The 17,050-nt window shown below is 40.3% G+C and overlaps 1 protein-coding gene across 1 annotated transcript; it reads left to right on the top strand.

The window, feature by feature from the left end:
* Window positions 1–15,521: 15,521 nt before the first annotated feature.
* htr1fa (5-hydroxytryptamine (serotonin) receptor 1Fa) lies at window positions 15,522–16,649 on the top strand (the record flags this gene model as incomplete). Its single annotated transcript, XM_080838645.1, has 1 exon — window positions 15,522–16,649. The coding sequence occupies one exon, from the start codon at window positions 15,522–15,524 to the stop codon at window positions 16,647–16,649; it is 1,128 nt and encodes a 375-aa protein (XP_080694771.1).
* Between the last annotated feature and the right edge of the window lie 401 nt (window positions 16,650–17,050).

Here is a 17,050-nt window from a genome sequence, read left to right as displayed (position 1 = left end):
TCTGAAGCGTGACCTGTCACGTCTCGGCTCAAGCCTGGTCCTGGACCTGGACCTCACGCTCCTCTCTAGGGACGATGGCAAGAGCTTGTGAGCACACCTGTGGGAGGGACACGCTGTCGTGTGCAGGTATTTATATCAATCCCTGCAGTCCCCATCTCATCCATGTTAATGCGTTCTGTATCCCCAGGCTGTTACCACCCTAGGGCTGGACTAAAGGGGTAATTTGGGAAGAGAAAGGAGGAAACTTGACACTTGTTCCCCTGTGTTTGTCTCTCCCTTTCTTTCACAGACACACTGCCACTGGACAAACTAAATCCACTCAGATTGTTTACAGATGAAGGTCGTAATGTGGCTAAACACATCCACTGTGACTAATATATATATATTTGAATCACCTCTGATTTAAAAAAAAAATTCTTTGGCTACATAGAAGTGTGACTACATAGAAGTATGAAACTATTGTGAACACAAGGGACAAGGATAAAAACACACAAACATAGTCATAATCGTATAAGGGACGGTGTTGTATGTACACAGGCAGAAATGTGTCATGTTTTAACTATGAGAATTATTTGAAGTTTGAGTCTTAATCTTGTGTATCAGCTGAACTGACCTTATGACACCCCAGAGCAACTGCTCTGGCACAGAGAACCATCTGGACAGGAAGGATTAAGTTGTACATGACCAGTATTATGTTGGTCCATCTGTTTACAACTGTTGAAAACACACATTTAAGCCAAACCTGACCAGTTCTAATCTTAATGTTGTGTTAGTTAGTCAATTGCTTTGGCTCTCAGCTTTAAGCTTTGCTAAGGCTTTCAGCTATCTAGTCAATTTAGGTGGCAGGCAGGTGAGCAAGAAATTAGTCCCCTCAAGAGCCTCCTAATACTATGTGAACACTGCCTTTAGACACAACAAGACAGATTAAAATACCAATTCACTGCAATTCATTGTCTGCCAGAATTTAGTTAGATAGAAATGTATTCTTTCAGTATTGGTACTTAGTGGTGATGCATAATGGTTATGCCATAGATGAACCATCCTAAGGCAAGTATTTAGCAGCTTGGCATGATAACACAAAAATGTCCTAATAATAACTAGGATTGTAATGACAGCTACTATGCTAAGGTGTTAGCCCCTGCACAATCTGCAAAACATCTAGAGGATATTAGGGTGTAGAAACACAAGCACCTTAAGTCTCCCCTGGATGAGTTAGTTATGAAGAAGAAACAACACCCTTTGAAAAAGCCTCTACACCTCGATGGACACTGCTGCCAAATGCACCTAGGGACACTAATGCACTCATGGGATGGGATCAAGCTGGTCTGTGAAGACAAGCATTTGCAAAAGTCATGGGAACAAAAAAGAGAAAGGGCCGGCTGATTTGATAGAGAGTAAGGGTGACGATTATTGCATCTCTCAAGCAAATCCCTCAACATTGAACCTCTTTGGTCAGCCAGTGTAACCAGGCACGGCCACACAAAGCCTCTGAACTTAATTAGTGTGTGGAGCATGAGCTGCGCCACAGCCCTCACCCCTGCACCTGGCCTGTCTCTGCCTCACTCAGGCCCAATGTGCAGTCACAGCTCCAGGCCTTTATCCCACAGAGGAGTGGGAACTCAGGGAAAGCCAGTCTTCTCACAGGTATCATATCAAACCAGCCGGTTGTGGAATACATGTAGAGCATAGGATGCGCAGTGACCACGTGGTTTTTACATTTGTGTGTGTGCATGTGTGAATCTGTGTGTGTGTGTGTGTGCCTGTGCGTGTGTGTGTTTGCGTGTCTCCCTCTCTCTCTCTCTCTCCTCATCTCTTCTCTCTCTCTTTCTCTCTCTCTCTCTCTCGCTCTCTCTCTCTCTCTCTCTCTCTCTCTCTCTCTCTCTCTCTCTCTCTCTGTATGTCTAAAACATAGCTGACCTGTTCCAAGAATCATAGTCATATAATGATCTCTTATTTGACTGAAAACCTTGTCACACTCTGGCCAATAGATGACCTACGTATCTGACCATTGGCGATATAGACATTTGATAAATCACTTGTCCATTATGTAAATGTCACTTCAAAAACAGGGAAAGGTGAAATGGCCTATCCAGATTTATTCTCTTCATTCATTATACAAACATGGGGGGCTCTGTGTACTGATGCATATCAAGAGTAGCGTATATTTGATTCCTAAAACATCTGCCCCCGGAGGGATGGATGGATGATTCAGATATCACTGAATAAACAACTGAAGCCGTGGCAATGAAGGTAATTTCATCAACATATTCAGTATTCAGCATCTGCCCACATCCTGAAAGGTTAGCCCTGGATATACTGAGAGGACAGAACCTTTCTCATCTGCCAAACATGTGATTCCAACCCTTTTACTCACACCAATGTTTTGTCAACAATTTGTCCTGCTTTATTGTTTTCTGTGCCTCCATTAGCATAGTTTACAGAGAATGTTCTAACATTTGTGTGATTTGGGGGCTCATTGTGCATGTGTATGAATTCATTAGAAATCTGCCTCTGATCTAACATAGAGAAATTGCTCTCTGTTTAGTCAAAAAAATGGAAATTCTTCAGTATAGAGGTAAATAATGTGACAACATATGGTTCATTTCCCTACAACAAGAACAGTGCTTGAATATGAATGGAGGAAACAAAGGCATTGTTTCTCTTGAAATAAAATAAAAAAACATAAATGCTCACTCACTGAGCAAACCGGCCCACGCCGTTTCCTTACATGAGAATCAGATCAGGCACAACAGACTTTCTCTCTCTCCATAGTAATCACTGCATGGCCAAGTTGAAAAAGTGAATGTATCCAGCTGACTGAGGACGCTTCAGTTACTCCTCCACATTGATGAAAAGAGAATTCACACTCATGAAAAGAAATGTCTTCTTGATATTATTATGCAAATCCTAATGTATCTTATTTGAGTATGAATATTCATATTTATAGGTGGATTGAAGGATAGCATGGTAATGAGAGGTATGGAACTGACGACAGGTCGTTTAATTACCTGAAAGGTCCCTAACTTCAGGGTCCTTCTCTCAGTGCATGTGTGTGTGAATGAGAGTGTGTATTTCTCTTCTACACATATTTGAGTGGATTATGGTTGTATGTCATCTTCAGTGACAGGTCAGTTTTAAAATGTGTTGAATGACAAACATCTATTGATCCAGTCTTACAACTTATTATAACATATGTCTGTGATGTCAATGTGTAGCAATAAAAAAAATGATTCTGTCATATTGGAATATCCCTTACAAATGTATTCTATTCCTCAGTCATAATCTGTATAAAAGGTCTGAGAACCATTACAATAATCCAATTTCCCTGTCTGTAGGAAACAGACCATCGTCCGATCAAGTGGTCAGGTAGACTGTTGACCCTATACACCTTTGATAAGCTTTTCTTTGTGGAGAAGGATTCAGGGATTGGCATTTTGGATATACTTTATGAATAGCAGACTATGTGGAGTGCCTTTGAGTGGCCTGCTCTAGATGAGAGTCCTGGGCTGTGAGGACAGGGGGGGACACTGGTGCTGGCAGTTCTTTCATAAGAGCCATGTGAGCAGCACATCAAAAAGGCCTCCATGTGGGCTACTGATGAAAGACAGCTGTTGCTATGCTACTGGACTCTTGTCTGGGGACTGAAAGAGATAGAAGTAGGATAATTCATCCTAATCACCCAGGTGCCATGCTAATTCGACACGCATATGATGGGCAAGGAGATATCAAAGCTGAAGTGATACAGCTCGCCACTTGGTTAAGTTTCTGGGTTCCAGTAGGGAATCTGTTCTGGGAATGGCGTGGGGAAGAAGACAACCCCAGTGGTAAAAGTGTACATAGTGCTTGATTTCAGATGGCTTTGGGTACACTCTCCTCAGCTATCTCCATGTTTTATAAACCATGACATACATCTCTTTACCTTTCCTGACTCATCATCCTGAAAACAACAGTGAGAGAGTTATTTTAAGAGCCTAAAAGGCTCTTATTCTGCGATACACACTAGTTCAATTCAATGTATTGATGTGTGTATTTTGTGTCCAGTGTTATCATCAAAAGAAATGCCATCAAAGGAAATCTCTTGCAATGATTTGTCACAGACACTTTATAAAGCTCTCATGAGTCACAGAGGGCAAAACGAATAAATAAGCATAGCACTGAAATGTGATAATAAGCAATTAGGTTAGTAACAATAAACACATTCTAAACACTTTAAAAGGCTAAGAAGCTTTAAAATGATAAGTTGTAACAAGAGCCATGTAGGTGTTTTGTGATCAGTGGGTGGTGAACGCATCCTCTCAAATGAGGTCTGCCATGTCAGAAAGGAAAATGGGGGCAGTCAGTTGTAAAGGTGTGTTACCTGTTATGGTGGACTGCAGGGAAAGATAACAGCCCTGCAACCGCGTGTATTAGCCACATTATTCTTTTTATTTCTTTTATTTAAAAAAAAAAAACAAATTGTGGTGTAGTGAAGCGTTAGAGTGACAACAAGCAGGGTTATATTAAGACTCTTTACTAAGAACTCTCAGCAGCATACAAGTGCGTGACTATTAGCATTCAGGTACACTCTTCTTCTGTTCTATGTATGTACGTAAATTAACTACCAATACTTACGAAACAGTGCCTCCTAGTGATAGCACAATATAACAGTATTACAGAACACAACACAAATCTTTAAAAAAAAGAAAAGAATGATGTGGCTCTACTGACACACGTGGTTGCAGGGCTGTTAACCTCCTTGAGCGTCAAGCCCGAATGTGGTCGGGGCTACTGTTTGAGCCACAGTGCCCCCCAGCCACATCCTCCTTTAGTTCTCCACCCAGTAAAACCGAACCCAACCAAATGCTCCTCCAGTACAGCCACATTATTCTTTAGCTCTCCACCCAGTAAAACCAAACCCAACCAAATGCTCCCCCATCAAATTTTCATTGACATGTATTCATTTGTCAGAAGGTTTGAACCAAATCCGGTTTGTTTTGAGACCTAATGAGGGAAAGCAAACGTACTTATCCTAGTCAATCTGACACAAATGCTATAGAGGGCGGAAGATAGGAAAGACGATGAAAAGGCTTCAAAGGATCTTGTGAGATGATTTGTGTTTGCACCCAATCAGTGTTAGAGACTCACTAAAAACTATTGCAGTCCCATGCATGCACCTCACAGTACATGTTTGTGTCACTGATTGTTTTGCTTGTTCAGAGTGCAAGGGTAAACATGACATGGCTTATTTCTTTCCCTTCCAAGGATGGCACTTTGTCAGTCCCTCTATCAACTACCAGCTGTTAATCTAGGGTGACCAGACGTCCTGTTTTACCCGGACATGTCCTCTTTTCGAGACCTAAAAAATGCGTCCAGCAAGAATTCCAAAATTGTCCGGGATTTTGCCTCGTCGGATATTTGTGATTCTCTGGGTCTTTCACAAACTAGTGTTTATGCCCTCACAAGTTTAAAAAAGGGTATCTCCCTTACGTCCCACCTTGTTGCGCGAGCTCTGACTGTAGAGAGAACTGTCATTGGTCGACCGCCCTCTCAGTGTTGCCAGATGCACTATAATTATCCTCCATAGACGATCATTTTGAGCATTTGATACGTTACTTCGCCATTTCCAATCTGGCAAAACTGAGCACCTTGCCACTTCCACTAGTAACTAGTATCTTTTTCCACATGCAGATGTCATGTGCTGTTGTAAACAAGGCAACAAGTGACTAGTTGCCTTGTTTACAACAACACATTACACAGATGACATGTGGTGTTGGGGGGCTGGGTCATCTGTATGTGAAAAAAGATGGCAAAACATCCTCGGAGGGGGAGGGGGCAGGGTCATCTGTATGCTATACACTACCACACCCCCTCGCCCGCGACGAAGTGTCCTCTTTTTCTCACACTCAATGTCCGTTTCATAACAAGATAAACATAGAGTGGAAGATCCTTACCTTCCCTGGATATCCTTAAAGATCCTTGTCTAAGTCCACTGTAACCATTCTGTTATATAGTTCAGATGAGGCTGAAACCTTATGACTCTTGTGGAAGTCCAGTAAGCCTGATGCAAACTTGTGCATTGACTTCTTTTTGTGCAACAAAAATGGCTGCATTTTGAGGTGCTCTAAAATTGACACTAACACTGCAGGCAAGGTAACATTTCAAACACTTCAGACTCAGTTGATATCATAGAAGACCCAGAGTCAAGACCTTCTGCCGCCAGTATACCAGAGGCATACATCAGAAGGCTCACAGACATCACAGTTTTGTGCAACAGGGCAACTAATAATAGTCGTGTCCTGCTATCTGTTATTTTATAAGCGATATGTTCCATATGAAGAAGTTAAAATTTGTCAACTTTCTGCATTGTCATTTTGGTTAATTGTTTATGTGTTCGAATCAGATGGTGGAATGCTTTTTGTTTGTTGAGGATATTTGTTAATATTTATTTTGTATCCTTTTTGGAGTGCATTTATTGAAAATAAATATCCTTTTTTGGTAGCTTTCTGTTCTTGGGCTTTATCAGGGGCATATTGTCCATCCGTCTGCAACAGGACAGCAGCTTTACCTTCTGCAGGGTTCATGAACATCAGTCATCCAGAACTCCTGCATGGTTCTGAACGGTATGATGTGTTATTCATGTAGGCCTACATAAAGAACCTCTCACACTACATTTGAAATCTTTACTCATACACATCCATTTGCACTGAGGTTGTAGCAATCATTGCTGTGTGCATAAAGGCTAAACTCAGTCCTGTTTTCTTTTCTTTTTCATGGCATAGTTAAGTACATTCACTGTGGGATTAGTTCTGGCACACAAAACAAATGCTTTGATATTGCAGTTAACTGCTGTTTTGGCTTTTGAAACATGATGTTTACACCCTGATGTGTTACCATGGTTACCAGACTTACCACAGTGGCATCTAAACTCATTGCTGGTTGTTTCAAGGGATATAGGGAAAGAGGCGGTATATCAGATACAAATATGTTCTTTTGGCAGGTGTAACCAGATGGTTTAAGCCAACTGTATACAAAGAAACTGTGCAACATGTCTCAGGGGCTATCCCTTAGCCCAAGGCAAAGCATGTCTTATCTAATGAGACACAGACATAAATCCATTGTTACGGTATATGTCCTTACTTCTTTGGCCCTGGCCTTCACTTCCTCTGATGCTATATATACAAGAACGTTAAGCACTAATGTAGTCCCACTATACGGTAGCATTGGATACATGTTTGAAAGATAATTCCATATATTATTGTATGGTACTCCCAAAATACTCTTTCAGATCATCAGTTAACCGTAATGAACATTATTTAAATTGGAATCCCTAAATTCATCATTGTTTTTTTTAAGGAGAGCAGGAATCACACTTGATTTAGTGTGATGTATTAGGTTAAGTAATTAGTTCCTGCTTGTCACATCCTGCCTGCCTGCTGGAGCTCACACTGGATAGGTGGATCATGCTGACCCGTCCTTAATGTTAGCTAGTTTGATGTCTTTTATCTTTTGTCACAAATCATTTGCTTGGGAGTCAGAGACAGAATGTTTGAAAAGTTTGAAAAGACTTTAAAAAAAATATATAAAGATATATTGTTCCCTTGCCATTTGTGATGTTTAAAGTGGGTTATTATTTCACCATGAGTCATCAATATTTAGTCTTCCACTTCAGTGCAACTGGATACAGGAGCTAAGCCACTTTGTCAGGTCAATTTAATCTTCGTGGTTCTTCCTCAGAAGCATCTATGGTAGATGCTAAAGGAAAACATGGAGATATGTACTTTTAGCTTCCCATAGGATGATTTTCTAGAGGCCATTTACTAATAAACAACTTATACTTAAATAATATTCATCTGATCTGAATACAAACACATCATGATACATCCTGACAGGGGCATGCATGGATGTTTGGGGGGAAAAAACAAAGAAATCCCCCATCCCACCGAGTACAGATCTACAAAACAGATGCTTGCCCATGACATGAGAGAGTGGCAGCACAGATGTTGTTGAGTTCTGTTTTATTTTGGGGAATTTGAGCTTTGTGAAGCAAATTCACAGCAGCTGTGCCGAATGTCTTTTGAGAGTCATTCCAACCAGCAGCTTTTCTTTGGGAACTGTGAATTCTCCAATCCTAAATTCACATGTTAATCGTGTGCTCTAAAGCTCTGAATGCATTGCAAACAAATAGCTATTTCAGTTTCAGAGAATGACAATGCCTGTTCAATATGTATCTCTGCTCTTCTGCCACAGATTGTGATAGTGTGTGTAATGTGTTCACTTGTCCTGGTCTGACCCATACTGAACGCATTCACACAGACCACAAATGAACTGCATATGCATTTCTGGTGTAATTACAGTGTTAATAAGGCATCTTAATATGTATGAGGCTTGGGCCAATTCTACACAGACAGACAAATTAAATCACTGTGTCATATTCCCAGATCCCACTAGATCGCATTAGTAATCTTTCCAATATTAGAATAACCACATTTTATTTTATAAAAAACCCTGTTGTTGCATTGCTGCATTATGACCCATAAAGAGGTTTCAAATTAATGATGCAGTGGAGGGCTATAGGAATCAAAACAGTCCAATCCCACCCCTATCCCTACATGTAGATAAAAGTAGCTTATATATGTAGAATATTTCAATAAAATGACAGCGATACTGAAACTGGTACCAATTCCAGTCTTAATACTAAAACATTTGTTGTTGACCTTTCTACTATGCTTTGGAGTCTTGAGGATGATTCCAGTTACCGTTCATTTAGACTCCGTTATCATCCAGACTCTCTGCCTGTGCTTGACTGATGGGTTCCATGACTACAACAAACTAAACAAGGTTTAATAGCCAACCATGCATATCTAATGGAATAGATCATAATGTGCTATTATGGAGATTTAGATTAATCAAGGCCTGTCCACTAAAGCATTTGGTTCCTGATTCCTATTTGTTCAGTATCTTCTGTAGCTTTTAGTGTGTGCTGTGCTCAGTCCTGTTCATTCCTGGCATTGCACTGTTGATTTGGGTTTTAATGGTATTACTTCTCCGTGCATAGAGATACTCTCGGGGCACACAGACTCAGGCTTGTGTGTTCACAGTGTGCAATACATCTGTGTGATGTGTTTTTTATTCTTTATCATTGCCCTTATTGTTGTCATTGTATTTGCATTGCTTCTGTGTACTCCCAAGAAGGCTTCAGCAACACTGATTTACAGTGATATTATATGTGACAATAGAACTTTTTTCATTTATATTCATCAAAGTGACCCTAAACATTCCTGAGGGGATACCCTTCATTGCCCTCATGCGCCACATGGCCAGGGTAGGTCTTTACACCTTCCCAGCATTAAGCTGAGAACGGGAACAGACTGTTGACAAGCATTGTTGTCATAATCAAATCATATTATTACGTTTTTCAACACTAGAGACCATGATTCTTCTTCAGCGCTAGAGAACATGATTCTTCTTCAACACTAGAGATCATGATTCTTCACTACAGACCATGATTCTTCTTCACTAGAGACCATGATTCTTCTTCAGTGCTAGAGAACATGATTCTTCTTCACTAGAGAACATAATTCTTCTTCACTAGAGACCATGATTCTTCTTTACTAGAGAACATGATTCTTCTTCACTAGAGACCATGATTCTTCTTTACTAGAGAACATGATTCTTCTTTACTAGAGAACATGATTCTTCTTCACTAGAGACCATGATTCTTCTTTACTAGAGAACATGATTCTTCTTTACTAGAGAACATGATTCTTCTACACTAGAGAACATGATTCTTCTACACTAGAGAACATGATTCTTCTTCAATAGAGAACATGATTCTTATTCACTAGAGAACATGCTTCTTCTTCTTCAATAGAGAACATGATTCTTCTTCTACACTAGAGACCATGATTCTTCTTCACTAGAGAACATGATTCTTCTTCACTAGAGAACATGATTCTTCTTCTTCACTAGAGAACATGATTCTTCTTCTACACTAGAGAACATGATTCTTCTTCTTCACTAGAGAACATGATTCTTCTTCTACACTAGAGAACATGATTCTTCTTCTACACTAGAGAACATGATTCTTCACTAGAGACCATGATTCTTCTTCTACACTAGAGACCATGATTCTTCTACACTAGAGAACATGATTCTTCTTCTACACTAGAGACCATGATTCTTCTTCACTAGAGAACATGATTCTTCTTCTTCACTAGAGAACATGATTCTTCTTCTTCACTAGAGAACATGATTCTTCTTCTACACTAGAGAACATGATTCTTCACTAGAGACCATGATTCTTCTTCTACACTAGAGACCATAATTCTTCTACGCTAGAGACAATGATTCTTCTTCACTAGAGAACATGATTCTTCTTCAGCGTTCGAGAACATGATTCTTCTTCTACACTAGAGACCATGATTCTTCTACACTAGAGAACATGATTCTTCTACACTAGAGAACATGATTCTTCTTCTACACTAGAGACCATGATTCTTCTACACTAGAGAACATGATTCTTCTACACTAGAGAACATGATTCTTCTTCTACACTAGAGACCATGATTCTTCTTCACTAGAGAACATGATTCTTCTTCTACACTAGAGAACATGATTCTTCTTCTTCACTAGAGACCATGATTCTTCTTCACTAGAGAACATGGTTCTTCTTCACTAGAGAACATGATTCTTCTACACTAGAGAACATGATTCTTCTACACTAGAGAACATGATTCTTCTTCAATAGAGAACATGATTCTTATTCACTAGAGAACATGCTTCTTCTTCTTCAATAGAGAACATGATTCTTCTTCTACACTAGAGACCATGATTCTTCTTCACTAGAGAACATGATTCTTCTTCACTAGAGAACATGATTCTTCTTCTTCACTAGAGAACATGATTCTTCTTCTACACTAGAGAACATGATTCTTCTTCTTCACTAGAGAACATGATTCTTCTTCTACACTAGAGAACATGATTCTTCTTCTTCACTAGAGAACATGATTCTTCTTCTACACTAGGGAACATGATTCTTCACTAGAGACCATGATTCTTCTTCTACACTAGAGACCATGATTCTTCTACACTAGAGAACATGATTCTTCTTCTACACTAGAGATCATGATTCTTCTTCACTAGAGAACATGATTCTTCTTCTACACTAGAGACCATGATTCTTCTACACTAGAGAACATGATTCTTCTTCTACACTAGAGACCATGATTCTTCTTCACTAGAGAACATGATTCTTCTTCTTCACTAGAGAACATGATTCTTCTTCTACACTAGAGAACATGATTCTTCTTCTACACTAGAGAACATGATTCTTCTTCTTCACTAGAGAACATGATTCTTCTTCTACACTAGAGAACATGATTCTTCTTCTTCACTAGAGAACATGATTCATCTTCTACACTAGAGAACATGATTCTTCACTAGAGACCATGATTCTTCTTCTACACTAGAGACCATAATTCTTCTACGCTAGAGACAATGATTCTTCTTCACTAGAGACCATGATTCTTCTTCTACACTAGAGACCATGATTCTTCTTCACTAGAGAACATGGTTCTTCTTCACTAGAGACCATGATTCTTCTTCACTAGAGAACATGGTTCTTCTTCACTAGAGACCATGATTCTTCTACACTAGAGACCATGATTCTTCTTCACTAGAGAACATGATTCTTCTTCTTCACTAGAGACCATGATTCTTCACTAGAGAACATGATTCTTCTTCTACACTAGAGACCATGATTCTTCTTCACTAGAGAACATGGTTCTTCTTCACTAGAGACCATGATTCTTCTTCACTAGAGAACATGGTTCTTCTTCACTAGAGACCATGATTCTTCTACACTAGAGACCATGATTCTTCTTCACTAGAGAACATGATTCTTCTTCTTCACTAGAGACCATGATTCTTCACTAGAGAACATGATTCTTCTTCAGCGTTCGAGAACATGGTTCTTCTTCACTAGAGAACAAGATTCTTCTACACTAGAGACCATGATGCTGCTGGTTTAAAGCTCATGATGCTGCTGGTTTAAAGCTCATCCTAGTCCATGTGATGAGCTTCTCTAGGATCCACCTGCTGCCAGGCACTGATGTCGTGGTGACATTGAGGTTGACCTTGACTGCCGTAATCCAGTCTTTGTCAAGAGGCTCCTGCATTCCACCTCTGCAGATTTCACCATCATGTTCACGGGCAAAAAGGATAACCGAGATGGTGCCACCAGTTACTATACACTTCTGAAGCCAATGCCAATCTGATGTTATGGACCCTGAAGTGACCCCTAGCTTGACATAGTTGTGATAATCCGTTGCCTTGATCTTACTGGGTATGTGGTGTTTATGATAAACAACTTCGACCAACTTGTGTGGTATGGACCCTTATGCGTTAGCAAGGTCCAACCAGGTCACCTGTCCCTTCATGAGCTACTCTGATGAGTTGTGTGACTACTCTAGTGTGCTCTAATCCTCCAGGCACTCCTTACTGCACAGACGTATCATTATACTTCTTCTTCAGAAGGAAATGGTCAGCTGTTGCGACATGACACTGATGAATGTCCTCCACACTAGGGAGAGAGATGGATCCTGACCCCGTTTCCCAATAACGATGAATCTTAGAGGCTAAAAGCCTTTTCTACAAGTGTTTCTACGAATGTTTGTTAATTTCTACATGTGTTTCCCAAACAAGCATGGATGTGCGTGCCCTGCTCTTGAGAAGTACCGTGTATTATGCAGAACGCCCTGAGAAAATGAAAGAAAAGCAGTCACGGCACATTGACAATTATATTGTCCGAAGACACCAGTTGGCATGTTATCACGCTTTTATCAGTGCCGACTGAGCTGTGTAGGTTTAGACAAAAACCTCTTACTGCTGCTGGAAGTAAGTGTTTTTCTATTGCTTTCATTTTGAAAGCCAGCCAAGCACAAACAATGTTGCCTTGGCTTTTGATCATATTTGTGTTTTTTTTTTGTGTGTGTGCTGTATTAAATGTAATGTCATCCAGTACTGGTTTTTGTGTGCTGTGAAGAGAAATATTCAAATGATTCTATATTCATGGGTCACAGGTATCCAAATATGCTCAAAACTTGCAAAGCCAGGCCCAGAAAAGATACGCAGCAACAGACACTGTGCCCCAGAATGTTAGAGTTTTTAAAACTCATTTTATATTATCTTTTTAAGTTACCAACAGGGAAGGCAATTGGAAATATCTAAACTGTACAAAAATGTACTTATCCCCATATATGAAAACACTTTATATATTTTTTATGTTTATCCAACAACAACATACTAGCTTAATGCAACACTTTATCTTCCAATGTTGATAGTATATGGTCATATGAGGACAGTTACAGTGAGTTCTGGTAAAGGTATGGTTCATTTCGGTAAGAGTTCCATTTACTTAATTAGCTCCTCTGGAACCACTCTTCACTCTGCACTTGAAACTATTTGAAGTCATCACACCAATCACCCCCTCAAGCTCTTGGACTTGATGTGGATGACGATCCATCCGACCAGAATGAATAACCTCTTTAAGGTGGTCTTAAAACATGGATCTCAATTGAATAAGTTACCATCAATATTGTAAGCCTGTTTGAAGGGATGAAATAACATACAATTCCACATCCTTAATTTGTCAAGGTGTGACAGATTTTCAGTCACCATGAATTTCTAAGACAAACTAGCTTTATTGAAGAATTCAGAATGATCAAACTCTTACGGCAGGAGACCTACTTCCTCTCTGATAAAAAGGGCAACACACACAGACACACACAACAGCTTTTGAGTTCGTCTGCCGCATTGGTTCCCATATAGAAATTTTACTAAACAGCCGTGTAGGCTATAACATAGTAAGTGTTCAACATAAAACGGAAGATTCTGGAGGGGAGTACGTTTTGAGGACAAGGTCTTGGCTGAAACGATTTTTATGTTTGCCTTAAAGCAACTAAATGGTCAGCGGGAGGGTTGATCACCTTCTCAACCAACGCACATTCATCTGCTGCAGTTGAATATTGCATGAGGCTTTAGGAGCGTGTTCACGTGAAAAATAATCATTTATTTATTTTTACGTAAGTACTCATTTTCATATTGTAATTTCTGTAGGGGGTCTGATTCATAACTTTGTTGTCTGTTAAAATGGAAACATCAATGTTTAATGGAGGGTTTGCCATAATATTTCCTTGGGACAAATACTGTATAGCCTACAATGCATTGTTTTCAGATATGAAATTTCGGTTTGTTATATTTAAAGTAGGTATGTTGGCTTTTAATTTTTAGCTGTTGAATCGGCGATTTCAATATGATATCCTTGAATGCAACATATTCTTTTTATTTTAATTCTGACAGGATGGTGGATTTATGAATTCTCTGTTTAGTCGCAGACGCCAAATAATGTTGTGTTAGCCTACTCTACAATATCAGTTACCCCACGAGCTGGTAACGTCACACTCTCTTCCTAGTCTGTTGTACGGTCTCTTGTTGAAGTGTTTCTGTCCTTTTTCCCTTTCAACGTCAGATGCTGTGCTTAACAATTCTCTATAAATACAGATTTAGCCTAAATTTATGTTACATTTGTTTAAATGTAGATTTTCAGGGAGAGAGGGGTACGTCTCTATTGTGGAACTAAACTTTTCCTGTTAATAAAATGTGAACTCCTAAGTTTAGTGGATTTGAATCTGAGCCCATGCTAATGTTAAGTGGCATGCGGATCTTGAACATGTCTTTGAACGTCTCTGTATTAAACTTCCTCTCTATAAAATACAAAAACAAACCGTTAAACCATAGTGAACTACCGGTAACACAGAAACAACTTCATCCAAAACTACAGTGATGCCATTCAGTTACACACATTGGTATGTACGTCCATGAAAAGTGTTGACAACATTGTTTTTCTGCAAATTACGAGGCTTAAGCCAATTAACAGTGGATGCTTAGAGTTATAGTAGAGGAGGACAGTATCTGTTGGTTTACTGATGGCAATATGGCAAGTTAGCCACATAATTCATTGTGACACTTTGCACAGATTGCTATTTCAAATATCTTCCCTCAGATTCCATTCCGCTATCTGGTTGTTTTCATGAAGCAGCCGATGGGCAGTGAACACTAATACATGATGCCATGAGATTTCTCTGATGGATCTTCACCACTGCTGAAAAGTTCAGTTCAATGAAAATGGTCATGAAGGTATAAGATACCACTGGCAAATGTGATGCTCAGCAAAAGATTGTTCTATATGTATTTACAGGTAGAGTTTCTTATTTCATACAGATGTTTGTGATGGTATAATTTAAGAATGCACTGAAAAAGGAAATGTTATTCTCTAGACACTCCCAATGAGAAATGAAAATGGTTTGACTGTCTTTGCTTTATATATACACAGTACAAATGTACTGTAACTAATGTAAAATAGTTTATTCCATTCTGAGTTTTTTACCCAGCTGAACTTTCCCTTTATTTTTGTCTGTCTCATCTCTCTTTTTAAAACAACCTTTTGGTCAACTTTGTATCATTATTCTCTTTCCTCTCCAAGTATGGCCCTATCTAATGTCACAGGTTCATCTCCGCCCGAGGTCAGTGAAGTCTCTGGCAGTAAGATTGTCCTCTCCTTGACCCTGTCTGTGTTGGCAGTACTCACCAGTGCCATCAACTCCCTGGTCATCACTGCCATTATTGTCACTCGGAAGCTGCACTACCCAGCCAACTACCTCATCTGTTCTTTGGCGGTCACAGACTTGCTGGTGGCCATCTTAGTCATGCCCTTCAGCATTGTGTACATGGTGAAGGAGCACTGGATCATGGGACAGGTGGTGTGTGACCTCTGGCTGGCTGTGGACATCACCTGCTGCACGTGCTCCATCCTGCATCTGGCGGCCATCGCTGTAGACCGGTACAGGGCCATCACTGACGCAGTGGAGTACTCCCAGAAGAGAACTCCTACACATGCGGCCGTCATGATAGTCCTGGTGTGGGGGCTGTCCATCCTCATCTCCCTGCCCCCGGTCGTGTGGAGGCACCGTGGGAACAGTAACGAGACTTCAGGCCTCCTCGAGGAGTCAGATGAACAGTGTGCCATCAAGCACAGCATCGGCTTGGCCATCTACTCCACCCTTGGAGCCTTCTATATTCCTCTCCTTCTCATCCTCATCTTATACTATAGAATCTACCAAGCGGCTAAGAGTCTGTATGATAAGCGAGGTGCAAGCCGGATCAGTAAACAGACGATGAATGGCCATGTGTTGCCCAAGTGCATGGACCGAGAGCTTCACAGCCGTGACAACCTTAGTCCTACGGAAAAGTCCTTCACAGACCTTTCCATGGAAGGTGACCATGTTCGCATCACTGCCCAGAGTTCACACCGTGTACCCCGCAGGACGAAGAAGTCCATCCGGCGGCATCGCATCTCGGGGAGCCGGGAGAAGAAGGCGGCCACTACTCTGGGCCTCATCCTGGGGGCATTCGTGGTCTGCTGGCTGCCCTTCTTCATCCAGGAGGTGGTGGTCAACACCTGTGGTCACTGTCACACGTCATGGGAACTGGCTCACTTTCTGACATGGCTGGGCTACCTGAACTCGCTGATTAACCCTCTCATATACACCATCTTCAATGAGGACTTCAAAAAGGCCTTTCAAAAGCTCATTAAGTGCACTCAGTCCCTTTGAGGAGTGCTGCTAGAAAGGTCACAGGCTCACTGGGAATAGTCAGATAGTATGTACATGAAACGGAAATGATGGAAATGTTCTGAAGAGAAATGAAATCCATCTCAGCATTTTGTGTCATTTGTGTCAAACTGAACGGACATAGCGCATTGTCACCTAGACATACTAATCCAAGTGACCCTCAGATTCTATTTTGGAGTTAATAGATGTCATCAGGATGACAAAACACATAAAATGCTTAATTCTGTAAAAGAACAGTGATAAATGTGTACCGCACGTCCAAAAGCAATAACAGTCTGTAAACTGTATCACGGTGCACCTTATAAGGATGTGAAATAATGTTTTCATAATGCTTTCAAATAACTGGCCAAAACACACATTAACACAACCATTAATACGTTTGA

The sequence above is a fragment of the Sprattus sprattus genome (assembly GCF_963457725.1).
Source record: "Sprattus sprattus genome assembly, chromosome: 5".
NCBI classification, from domain to species: domain Eukaryota; kingdom Metazoa; phylum Chordata; class Actinopteri; order Clupeiformes; family Clupeidae; genus Sprattus; species Sprattus sprattus.
This window is presented reverse-complemented; position numbering and strand designations above follow the sequence as displayed.